Source organism: Schistocerca serialis, chromosome 4 (genome assembly GCF_023864345.2).
Source record: "Schistocerca serialis cubense isolate TAMUIC-IGC-003099 chromosome 4, iqSchSeri2.2, whole genome shotgun sequence".
Classification (NCBI taxonomy): Eukaryota; Metazoa; Arthropoda; class Insecta; order Orthoptera; family Acrididae; genus Schistocerca; species Schistocerca serialis.
The window spans coordinates 111,586,828-111,599,842 of record NC_064641.1 but is presented as its reverse complement, the minus strand read 5'-3'; the positions used below and the strand labels follow the sequence as shown (position 1 = coordinate 111,599,842).

Sequence of the window (13,015 nt, the reverse complement as noted above, 5' to 3'; positions counted from 1 at the left end):
AATAATAATAATATTGGGGTAGGAATTAAACTCCATGGAGGAGGAATAAAAACTTTGAGGTTTTTTGATTACATTGTAATTCTGTCAGACAACAAAGGACCCCGAAGAGCAGTTGAACGCAATGGACAGTGTCTTGAAAGGAAGATATAAGATGAACATCAACAAAAGCAAAATAAGGACAATGGAATGTAGTCAAATTAAATCGGGTGATGCTGAGGGAATTAGATTAGGAAATGAGACACTTAAAGTAGTAAAGAAGTTTTGCTATTTGGGAAGCAAAATAATGGATGATGGCCAAAGCAGGAAGGATACAAACTATAGACTGGCTATGGCAAGAAAAGTGTTTCTGATGAAGAGAAAATCATTAACATGGAGTATAGATTTAAGTGTCAAGAAGTCCTTTCTTAAAGTATTTGTGTGTAGCATAGCCATGTACGGAGGTGAAACATGGACAATAAAAGGTTTAGAAAAGAAGAGAATAGAAGCTTTTGAAATGTGGTGCTACAGAAGAATGTGGAAGATTAGATGCGTAAATCACATAACTAATGATGAGATACTGAATAGAATTGGGGAGAAGAGAAATTTGTGGTACAACCTGACTAAAAGAATGGAATGGTTGGTAGGACACTTTCTGAGAAATCAAGGTATCACCAATTTAGTACTGGAGGGAAGCGTGCGGGGGGTAAAAATCATAGAGGGAGACTAAGGGATGAATACAGTAAGCGGATTCAGAGGGATATAGGTTGCAGTAGTTACTCGGAGATGAAGAGGTCTGCACAGGATAGAGTAGCATTGAGAGCTGCATCAAATCAGTCTTTGGATCGAAGACTACCACCACAACAACAACAAAAACAACAACTCCCCTACATAAAAAACACCAATCATTTTCTCCACTGACTCTCCATAGACCCTGTTCCTTTACTACACAGTGCCCTGTTCATCACTATTGGCACCACCTCCCTTCACATAACATCCCTAATGCCTATGGCCTTACCATTATTGAACATATCTTTCCCAATGCCAGAATATTCCAAACCAACAGCCTCCTTTCTAGTCGCCATGACCAATTATATCGTCACACACAATTATTTCTCATTTGAAGGCATTATTTAGGAACAAATGTATGGTATGACAATGGGCACCTGCATGGCACCATCCAATGCCAATCTATTCGTGGGCAATCTAGAGGAATCCTTCCTAACCAACCAGAATCCCAAACCTCTCACCATGTTTAGATTCACTGATGACATCTTCATGGTCTAGATTGAGGGTGAGGACACCCTATCCACATTCTGCCATAATCTCAAAACTTTTCCCTCCAATCGCTTCACCTAGTCTTATCCAGCCCATCAAGCCAACTTACTTCCTTGATTTTGACTTCTACCTGAAAGATGGGTACATCAGTACCTTCGACCATAACAAACCAACCAAACACCAGCAATACCCCGAAATTGACAGCTGCCACCCATCCCATGCAAAGAAATCCCTTCCATACAATCTAACCACCTGTGTCTGTCACATCTATAGTGATGAACAGTCCCCTTCCAACTATACAAAGTGCCTCATTGAGGCCTTCAAAGACTGAATTGTCCTCCCAACCTCGTACAAAAACAGATATCCTGTGCCTTACCTACCCAGTCAGCCACAATGTCTCAAAGTCCCATTATCCTGACACAAAGCAGCATTCCCTTCATCACTCAGAGCTACCCAGGACTGGAGCAACTGAATTACATTTTCTGCCAGGGTTCCGACTACCTCTCGTTGTGGCCCGAAATGAGGAATAGTCTATCGACTATACTTCCCACATCTTCCACAGTGGTATTCCGCCACCCACCGAAACTCCACAATATCCCCATCGATCCCTACTCCACCTCTGCTGCCAACCGCTTGCCTCAGGGTCCACATCCCAGCAACAGACCTAGATACAAGACCTTACCCATAAATCTACACCCCCCCCCCCCCCCCCGCCACCACCACCCGCCACCGCCAGCACCACCACCACCTGCTACAGTCCGGTCACAAGCATAACCTTTGCCATCACCTAAGGCGAGGCTATTTGTGAAAGCAGTCATATGATCTACAAGCTAAGCTGCAACCACTGTGCTGCGTCTACATGGGCACAACAACCAGCAAGCCGTCTGTCTGCCTGAATGGTCACCAACAAAGAGTGGCAGCTGGATGACCCACTAGCTAAGCATGCTGCTCAACACAATGTTCCTCACTTCAACGAACTCTTCACCACCGATACCATCTCTGGATCCTTCCTACTGACACCAGCTTTTCTGAACTGTACTGGCGGGAACTATCCTTGCAATATATTCTATGTTCCCGTAACCCCCCTGGCATCCATCTTTCTTAGTCCCTGTTCTTCACCCTCCCATCGCCTGCCCCACTCCCACTCCAGCACTACACAGCCTTCTATTCCACCAGCACATCCACAGTCTTTTTTCTTCTCCTCTACTTCCTCCCTCATCCCCACTCTTTGCCTAACCTCCCGAATGCACCAAGCTGTCCTATCCTGTCCCCACCACATCCCTATATGCTCCCTCGTGCAGTACTTTACTATCCCCCAACCCAACACTGCTATCCTTCCCCTTCTCCACCCCAGCCTCCTCTTTACCCCCACCATCCAAATTGCTTCTCCCATCATGTACAGTTGCTTGCAGTCCACCTCGGAGGCCAAAGATAGTGGTTATATGCGAACTGTGCTTGCTTGAATTTGTGTATGTTGCCAACTTTAGCAGGTTTTTTTTTTTATTTATGTGTCTGTCTGCAACTCAACACCTCCCCATATGACAAATAGCAATTTATCCTTTTCATAGTACTGTCACATGTTAAAAAAATTGTTCTAAACTTTCTTTGCCATGTTTCATGAAGTGAATGTACCTTTGACATACTTCCACTATATTTACAGCTTTAATGTTGCCAACTGTAGGGCTGCTGTTCCAAATTTTTGTCCAAAGTAGTCTGCAACAGTAAAACTTATGCATCCCACAGCTTTGTCATCAGTATATCTACAGCAAAAGCTACCCGAGCATGAATACCCTCTCACTGGACAGTGTTGGAATAATGTCAGAATGCCCTGAGAAAATAAATTCTGTAGAAAGTTGAAGCTCTCCTCTACCGATACAGCATGCACCTACAGAACACATATTTGAAATGACTTGCCAACACACTGTTAAGAAAACAAAGAAGCCAATGTTGATAGTGGTATATTAAGAGTCATGTGGTATAAAGCACAGACTTGAAAACAACCAGGAGTACTGAAACATAAAAAAACACATGAATTACAACTTTACATAAATTATAAAGCAAGTTAATCCAGGTAGAATTAGAGGTATGGGGAGGAACTTCAAGAAACTAATGAATAATCGGTCTCTGTGAGTAGGATACAAAAGGAAGGCATGTGTGACAGAAAATACAAAGATTTCTGGTGATGCACCCATTACAGTTCTGGGTGAAACATAAGTGACGAGATGCATACATGTCAGGCCTTGGCCTTTGAGTCCAGTAAGCAGTTCATATATTGTCCAGGCCTGGCTTGAAAGCCTTAGCAAATATGTTTAGACAGTTGTTATTCAACAATATAAAGTACTAAATGCCTGTTACACAAACACTACCTTGATTCCAAGTTTTTGTCTCAGATCCTCCACTTGGTCTGTTGTGAGCCTTTCTATTTCTTCATGTACGTTATAGAAATTTTTCTCAAAGTCATCATACTTGATTGTTGAATGGTCTATTGGAGGTAAGGGGTCAATTTCTTTGTTTTTCTTTGGTGCAATTGGATTTCCATCTTCATCATACTCTATTTCTAGGTCAGACTCTTCATTTTGCACACCAGCTAAAGGATTCTCTTCCATGTATCTGCAACAGACACAAATAATAGTAACACCTTAAAATAATATTACGAGAAGGAAAGTTGCCACAGCGGAGATGCTGAGTCACAGGTAGGCACAAAAGACAGACTCTCACAATTACAGCTTTCGACCACTAAGGCCTTCGTCAACAATAGTCAGACATGCGTGCGTGCACACACACACAAAAACACAAAAACACACACACACACACACACACACACACACACACACACACACACTTTAAAATTATTTGATACCACACAATGTCTTGTATGATAAAACTATCTTCCACATACCAAATTTCAACAGGTTCTAAGTCGACTATTTTCCCAGCACCTACATCTAAACCAATGTATATAGGATGTATCAAATTCCCTTTACAGACTTTGAGGACTTCTAGTAGGGACCAAGATAGTTAAAATTAGCATAGGAACTCATATCCAGAAATGTACCATTTTCCTGCTGCATGCAAAACACAGCAACACATGTTGCACTCTGACTCCTGCTGCTCGTTATCTAGGTCCACTAACAAGCAGGGCTCACTGTGACAACCACTGACATCAGCACAGATACACTACCTCCATATCATGTTCTGGTACATACGATCACCAGTACCTGGTCCTCTAGTACCTGCTGCAGCTGCAACCCCAGCCCATACGTCTTCCTCGGTTGCCACAGGGGTCTTGTAAACCAAGTAATTCATGTCATCCCACAGGCACTACCCAAGTGGGTTCAAGTCAGGAGAACGTGCAAGCCAAGCAAATGATGTAAGATACTTATTTTGGAAAATAAGTTTAGCACAGCATCAACAAGGTATTCATCCTTGCCTACCATTCTGATTCCAATCTACAGATGGCAAAACAAATTGTTGCCAGAGGAGAAAGAAATGATAACTATCAGGCAAAAATCCTTGGACAAGTCAACAGAAGTGCCCGATTCCATCCATCTTCTTTGACCCGTGACATAATGGTGGTGTTGTGTGTAACGTCACTATGGTGCACTGTGTTTGCAGGTGTCATGTTGTTGTATTTGATGGTGCACTCTGGTGGTGGATGCGGACGTGATGAGTTTAACATGTGGTATTGGGTTAATTTGAGTTTGGATTCTCATCATGCTAATGTTGTTTTGAGTTTAGGTAGCTGATGCAGTGACACGGATTGTGGATGTGTTTTCAGCGAGTTAATAAGGTTTTTTTTTTTTATGTATTTGGCATTTTTGTTAGGTCTGATTAGTTCGGTGTTAGTTGTGCAGAGACAAGTCTAATTTTATATGGCTTTTTATTTTTGGTAGGTGGGCTACGTTTTATTTCACGTAGTAAACATGGGGTATTTGGGTTTTTGAGTGTTGGGGTTTTGGTCCCACTTTTCAGAGTTGTAGGTGCTTGTTTTTTGGTATCGATAGCTGTGGCCGAGCTACGTAGGTCAAGAACAATGTCCAATTCCTGTGGTTTTGTTGGTGTAGCAAAATGCTGTAATTTAAATTTTTTTTTTATATTATTTGTTTTACGATGATGCAGTATTTCTTTACTGTTTTATACTTATCTTGTCCCTGCCCTAAACTCCCAATTTCCCGCAGTCGTCCTGTTAATTTCATTTTATTTTTTGAGTGAGATAGTATTGTCATTTTTATTTTTGCTCACTTTTGTTGGCATGTGCATATATGACATCACTGTCACTATGTTGTATTCGCTGGAACAAGCTGTTTTCCCCATATTGATGATGTCGTGGGTCAACCCCAGGTGGAATCGGACTGAACCCCAGATTGTTGGACTTTTAGTCCAAGACTTACCTGTCAAAGTACTAACCAAATTTATTTTGAATCAGAATACACTGTCATGCACTTCGCCTAATTTGTGAGGCAAATTCAACGTATTTTTGCTTTCCAACCTAACTGCGGGTACAGCGTTAAATTTCTTTCTATAACCAATATTCCATAAAGCACTTATTTTCATAACACATAGGTTCTGAATTATTAGGCCAGCTGCTAATGTAATATAATTACTGTGCATGAGCAGGAATGAGCATACTCTTACACCTTCATTTGGGAATACTGAAGATTGCGGTACCACACGTTCTCTTCCACTAAGGGTCAACAGAGGCATCCGATCTCACCCGTCTGCTTTGACCCACGACGTAAGGGTGTTGTGGTGCGTGACATCATTACGATGTGGAGTTTAGTTTATGAGTTGGTTGTGTTTGTAGATGTTATCTTGTTGTGGTTGGCAGTGTCCTCTGGAGGTGAGTGTGCATATGGTCCGAGTGTTATGTGGTGTATTGGGCTCATCTGAAAGTTGTTGGTCGCAGTGCACAGTATTTCGGATTGCCTGTGATTGAAGAACTAATTGGTGTTATTGGTTTGCTGTTTGTCATGCAGTAAGGCGCCCTTAAAACCCACATGCTTTCGTCTTTCCCTCTCCTTCCCTCTTTCCTGACGAAGCAACCATTGCTTGCGAAAGCTAGAATTTTGTGTGTATGTATGTGTTTATGTGTTTGTTTGTGTTTCTATCGACCTGCCAGTGCTTTCGTATGGTAAGTCACATCATCTTTGTTTTTATATATATATAAAAACAAAGATGAGGTGACTTACCGAACAAAAGCGCTGGCAGGTCGATAGACACACAAACAAACACAAACATACACACAAAATTCAAGCTTTCGCAACAAACTGTTGCCTCATCAGGAAAGAGGGAAGGAGAGGGGAAGACGAAAGGAAGTGGGTTTTAAGGGAGAGGGTAAGGAGTCATTCCAATCCCGGGAGCGGAAAGACTTACCTTAGGGGGGAAAAAAGGACAGGTATACACTCGCACACACGCACATATCCATCCACACATACAGACACAAGCAGACATATTTAAAGACCAATATGTTCAGACCAGGGACTGTTATATATGGTGGTGCCGAAGGGATAACCTTTGGCACTCCATCAGACGCGGTACCTGGTTAGAGAAGTCTAGGTTGGCCATGAGAAAGATTGTTTTGATGACTTATTATTTTTGTTATAGTTCCTCTACCAGTTTTTGTGCGTATGAGACTGGAGTGAGTGAGAGGATGGTTTTAGATTGTTGTCATTTTGTAGGGAAGTGTGTTCAGAATATGTGAAGTATAGGGGTAAGTTGGGTGGGCTGGGGGTGGTGGTCTAGATAGATCAATCGCAGTTTGGGAAGAGAAAGTATGGGAGGGGTAAGTCTTCGGTTGGTTTATGGTTGGTTGGTTGGTTGGTTGGATTAAAAGAGGTGAAAAGGGAACAAACTACGAGGTCTTCAGTCCATTTTTCCGATTAAAACAATGCCAAAAGTGTCACAATAAAACAAACGGGACAGACAACTCAAAACGGAATGAAAGGAAAAATCACAAGAACAATGAAGGGCAAAAACATGTACATGGACAAAAGGGGACAAGAAAACCATAGAAACGCAAGAATCGGGATGAAGACATTAAAACAACAAAGCAGATTACCATGGCTGGCTGACCATGAGAATAAAAAGCAGAAACCAGCCACTCTGCAACACATTAAAACCTCCACTCTAGAAGCACTAGGGTGGAGGACACACAGGGACAAAGGACATTCGCTAAAACTTAGATCAAATGATAAAACCCACCCTCACAAATAAAAAGTAAAATTAAATCAGCTGATGAGGTGTTGTCAGATAAAAATAACAGCAACGAGTCCGGTAACCCAAGATTTCGTCGCTGGGCAGTCAAAGTAGGACAGTGCACCAGAATATGGGCCACTATCTACCATGCGCTGCACTGAAACTCAGGCAGGTCTTCACGGTGCAGGAGGTAACCATGGGTCGCCCAAGTGTGGCCAATGCAGAGCTGGCAGAGGACAACTGATTCCCTGTGAGAGGCCTGCATGGAAGACTTCCACACATTTGTAGTCTCCTCAATGGCACATAGTTTGTTGTGTGTACTGTTATGCCATTCCGTCTCCCAAGGACGAAGAACCCTACAGTGTAAGTCAGAACGCTGTCAGTTCCCAAGATGCCCATCTCCAGAAGCGGTTTCCACATAGCCTGTTTGGCCAGCCTGTCGGCTAGTTCGTTGCCTGGGATTCCGACATGTCCTGAGATCCATACAAACACCACTGAACGATGGGACCAGTCCAGGGCATAGATCGACTCCTGGATGGACACTACAAAAGGATGGCAAGGGTAGCACTGGTCGATAGCTTGCAGGCTGCTGAAAGAGTCAGTACACAGAAGAAACGATTCCCCGGGGCACGAACAGATGTACTGAAGTGCATGAGAGGTGGCCACCAGATCTGCAGTGAATACACTGCAGCCTGTTCAAAATGGCCTCTGTGGACGTAGGCGAAGCCAACATGACCATCAGCCATCAAGCCGTAGGCGTAAACCACTTCAGGGCCCCAGAACACATCAAGAATCGAGACGAAGTGACAGCAGAGAGCAGCAGGAGTAACTGAGTCCTTAGCGCCACGCGAAAGGTCCAGATGAATCTGCGGCCTAGGCATACACCACGGAGGTATATGCGGACAGACCTGGATGGGAGGTGGTAAAGGGAACGACTCCAGTTCAGACAGAAGGGATCATCGCACGTGAACCGCAATCATTAGCCCTGACCTGGGTCACTGATGAGGGAGATGAACTGCCATGGGTGGAAAAAGGAGACGGTAATTCAGATGCTCAGGAGGACTACAAATGTGTGCAACATAACTGGCAAGCAGTTGTCCACATCGGATCTGCAATGGAGGGACTCCGGTCTCCACCAGGACACTGGTCACTGGACTCGTTCTAAAATCCCGTAGCTAGGCGAACACCACAGTGGTGCACTGGGTTCAGTACACACAACACTGAGGATGCCACCAAACCATAAACCAGACTCCCGTAGTCAAAGCGGGATTGAACAAGGGCTTTGTAGAGCTGCAGCAGCATAGAGCGAACTGCACCCCTGTTGGTGCTGCTCAGGCAGAGGAGGGCATTGAGGTGCTGCCAGCACCTCCACTTAAGCTGACGAAGGTGAGGTAGCCAAGTCAATCGAGCATTGAAAACCAGTCCTAAGAATCTGTGTGTCTCCACTACAGTGAGTTGATCATCATGAAGGTAAAGTTTTGGTTCTGGATGAACAATACGATACCGACAGAAGTGCATGACACACGACTTAGTGGCCGAGAACTGGAAGCTGTCGGCCTTGTGGATGGCTCAATGTAGGTGCCACTTAGCAACACCAGTGCTGGTGGAGCAGTACAAAATGCAGAAGTCGTCTGCATACAGAGAGGGTGAGACGGACAGCCCTACAGCTACTGCTAGACAACTAATGGACACTACTAAAAATAGCGATACACTCAATACAGAGCCCTGCGGGACCCCATTCCCCTGGATATTGTTGGGTGTGGGTGGGGGTGGATTGGGGGAGGGGGGTGGGGGTGGGGGTGGACAGACGGACACTACGGGAGACACCAACTTGGAAATGGAAAGTACAGAGCAACAGGAAATTCTGGATAAAAATCTGAAGTGGGCCTCGGAGACCCCACCTGTATAATGTGGCAAGGATATGATGTTGCCAGGTGGTGTCATACGCTTTGCATAGATCTAAAAAGACGGCAACAAGGTGTTGGCATCTGGAAAAGGCGGTTGAGATGGCAGACTCGAGGGACAGAAGATTATCAGTGGTATAGTGCCCCTGGCGGAAGCTGCCCTGACATGTAGCCAGTAGGCCACGTAACTCCAGGACCCAAACCAACCGCCGACACACCATACGTTCCTGCAGCTATGAAGAATATTAGTGAGGCTGATGAGCCAATAGCTATCCACATCAAGTGGGTTTTTATTGGGTTTGATCACCGTAACAATGGTGCTCTCCCCCCATTGCGATGGAAAGACACCACGCACCTGATCCGGTTGGAGATGACGAGGAGATGGCACTTGTAGTCAGACGAGAGAAGTATAATCATCTGACTGTGGATCCAATCCAGCCCAGGAGCTGTGCCGGGGCAATGTGCAAGTGCACTGAGGAGCTCCCACTCCATAAATGGGGCATTATAGGGTTCACTGAGATGTGTAGTAAACAAGAGGACTTTCCTTTCCATCCACCGTTTGAGGGTGCGAAAGGCAGGGAGGTACTTCCCCGACACAGAGGGTCAAGCATAGTGCTCAGCAAAGTGTTCGGCAATTGTGCTTGCATCGGTACATAGCATCCCATTGGTAGTAACGTCAGGGACACCTGTTGGAGTCTGGTACCCAAAAGACATCTGATCTTCGTCCAGATTTGGGAAGGTGACGTATGGCACCCAATGGTCAACACATATCTCTCCCAACACACCTGTTTCCATCATTTTATAAGCTGGTATAGATGGGCATGGAGCCCCTTAAAGGCTATCAGATATTCTAGGGAAGGGTGCCGCTAATGTCGCTGTAGAGCTCGCAGGCGCTAAGAAATTGTCTTGGTGACTTCAGGCGACCACCAAAGGACTGTCTTTTGCTGGGGGAACCCTAAAGAGCGAGGGATCGCGTTTTCTGCTGCAGAAACGACTGTGGTAGTCACCCGTTCAACCATCACATCAATTTTAGCATGTGGGGGAGAGTCAACGATGACATCAGAAGTGAAAGTTTCCCAGTCCGCCTTCTTTAAAGCCCATCTGGGCAGGCATCCTTGGGCCTGACACTAGGGCAGTGACTGGAAGATGGGGAAGTAGGCACTACCATACAGGTCGTCATGCGTTCTCCAATGGATAGATGGGAGAAGTCCTCAGCTGCAAATTGTTAAATCAAATGCCGAGTAACTACCTCGAGTCACACTGAAACGTGTGGCAGCCTCAGTATTTAAGAGGCAGAGGTCAAACCGAGACAGTAAAGTTTTGACAATGTTATGGGTGTTTAGGGAGTTGATCATCAGGGCAGCTAATACATTCAGGGGTACTGCATCATCTCGAGGAAGATATACATTGCAGACAGTTATGTCCTGCATTGTCCGTATTCTGACAACCACAGCTTCAAGAGGGGTTCGAAGGGGCAAAGTTTCACTAAAGACAGTTTAGGACATACACGCAAACTTCACCTGACACTCGATAATGTCACTACGGTTCCTGTAATATTCCTTATAGCCACGGAAGGCGGGGGGTCCGCATTGCTGGAAACCAAGTTACCTTGAGGGGAATGCAGAAAGCAGGTGTGAAGCTTAACAGTTGAGGTAGCTCAGCCAGGCGATGGAAAAAACTGCCGCAATTCCACTGGAGGATGACATCATCGTGAGACTGGGAAGGCATGGAATATTCAATGAGGCAGTTTACGCCTCAGGGTTACCTGCTGCCACCGACTTTTTGCCTGAGTAGCCTATATCCATTATGTCTGAGGGTCCGGTGAGATCCAGGTCCTCAGCGGACGCCAGAATCTGCACCGCATCCTCAGACGCAGAGCTTCTAGGTAGCAGTGGTGTGGGAGCCACCACCAGTTCCTTGGGGGTAATCTTTTTCGATTTCTCACACTGTTCCTTGAGTTTCCCTGGCTGGGATGACTTCACTGAATCAGTCTCCGGGACTGAGGATGAGTGTGAAGCTCTATGAAAGACTTACACTTCTCTGGCTCAGAAGTGGGGACTGAAATCCCTGATGGCGGAGGGGGGGAGGGTTTTTCCCAAAGTAGGTGGTGCGGGAGCAACAGGAAGGAAAGTGCCCCCCACCATCAAGGGGGCAGGTGTAGTCTCCCGGTTCTGAGAGATGACAAGAATTTGAGGAACTGATGGGGCGACAACTGTTCTCGTAGAGGCAGCATATGAGGAGGTCATAGCCACAGGATGTAGGCACTCGAATTTCCTCTTAGCTTCAGTGTAGGTCAGTCGGTCCAGGGTATTATATTCCACGATTTTCCTCTTTACCTGAAAAATCCTGCAGTCTGGCGAGCAACGTGAATGATACTCTCCACAGCTGACACAGGTGGGAGGCGGGGCACATGGAGTATTGGGATGCGATGAACATCCACAATGTCGACATGTGGGGCTGGAAGTACAGCGGGAAGACATATGGCCGAACTTCCAGCACTTAAAGCACCACAATGGGGGAGGGATATATGGCTTTACGTCACAGCAGTAGACCACCTCCTTGACCTTCTCGTACAATGTGTAACCCTCGAAGGCCAAGATGAAAGCAACCTGGTTATCCCTTGGACTCCAATGGACGCGCCGGACGAAATGAATACCTCACCGCTCTAAACTGACACACAGCTTGTCGTCAGACCACAAAAGAAGGTCCCTGTGGAATATAATACCCTGGACCATATTCAAGCTGTTATGGGGCGCGATGGTAACAGAAACATCCCCCAATTTGCCACATGCGAGTAATGCCTGTGAATGGGCAAAGGATGCTGTTTTTATCAAAACTGATCCAGAGCACATTTTGATCAAGCCCTCCACTGCCCCAAACTTGTCCTCCAAATGCTCAACAATAAACTGAGACTTCATGGACATGAAAGATTCCCCATCAACTCTCGTATATACTAGGTATCAGGGCGAATAAGCTTCACTGCTATTCTTAGCCTGGCATTCCTCCCATGGTGTGGCCAGGGAGGGGAACAATTTGGGATCGTGGTTCTTAGCTTTGAAGTTAGATTTTCCCCGCTTAGAGACTGCTGGCAGTGCACCACCAGCACACCAGCAAGAGATGATGTACTACACTTCATGACAAGTCATCCGCCCTGATTCCACCCACTCAGACCAGGGGCCCTCCCCACAAGTGCCACCCAGCCGCAGCAAATGCCACCTAGCAGGATGGCCATTGCCGGGAGTCCCAATGCCTCAGGGTGAAGGGCATCTACTCCTTGGCATATGTGGGGAGTTAACGGCACTGGCATCAGCAGAGCGATGATCCCTGTGTTGTCCGGGGGCTACAATCAACAGGGTACATGGCGGCCCCACCATGACAGACTGGTTACCGTGCTGGATATGAGGTGCAAAGAAGTCCATGGTCATCGTCGGCACAGAAAGTGACACTGCATAGTGCATGGTGGAAGAGACACCCAGGAAAGTGTCCTCGCCCAAGAGATGGAGAATGAGCGGGATTGCAATGCAACGATGAGGAAGTGGGCTGAAGATCTCAATGCACGATGGACACGATGCACCAAGTAAGGCGCCATTCCCCAATTGGCTTGCTCTTTGGGAAAATTTTGAAAAATTGCAGTTAAACCCTACAGGGGACAAATCACAAAA

The 13,015-nt window shown here is 45.8% G+C and overlaps 1 protein-coding gene across 2 annotated transcripts in view; it reads right to left on the bottom strand.

The window, feature by feature from the left end:
• The window catches only part of LOC126475104 (ATP-dependent RNA helicase DDX42), a 78,721-nt gene that overhangs the window by 60,851 nt on the left and 4,855 nt on the right, over positions 1–13,015 (bottom strand). For both annotated transcript variants that reach the window (XM_050102683.1, XM_050102682.1), the window contains exon 4: positions 3,621–3,864. In XM_050102683.1, coding sequence (XP_049958640.1) covers positions 3,621–3,864 — 244 coding nt within the window. The remainder of the gene's footprint in view (positions 1–3,620; positions 3,865–13,015) is intronic.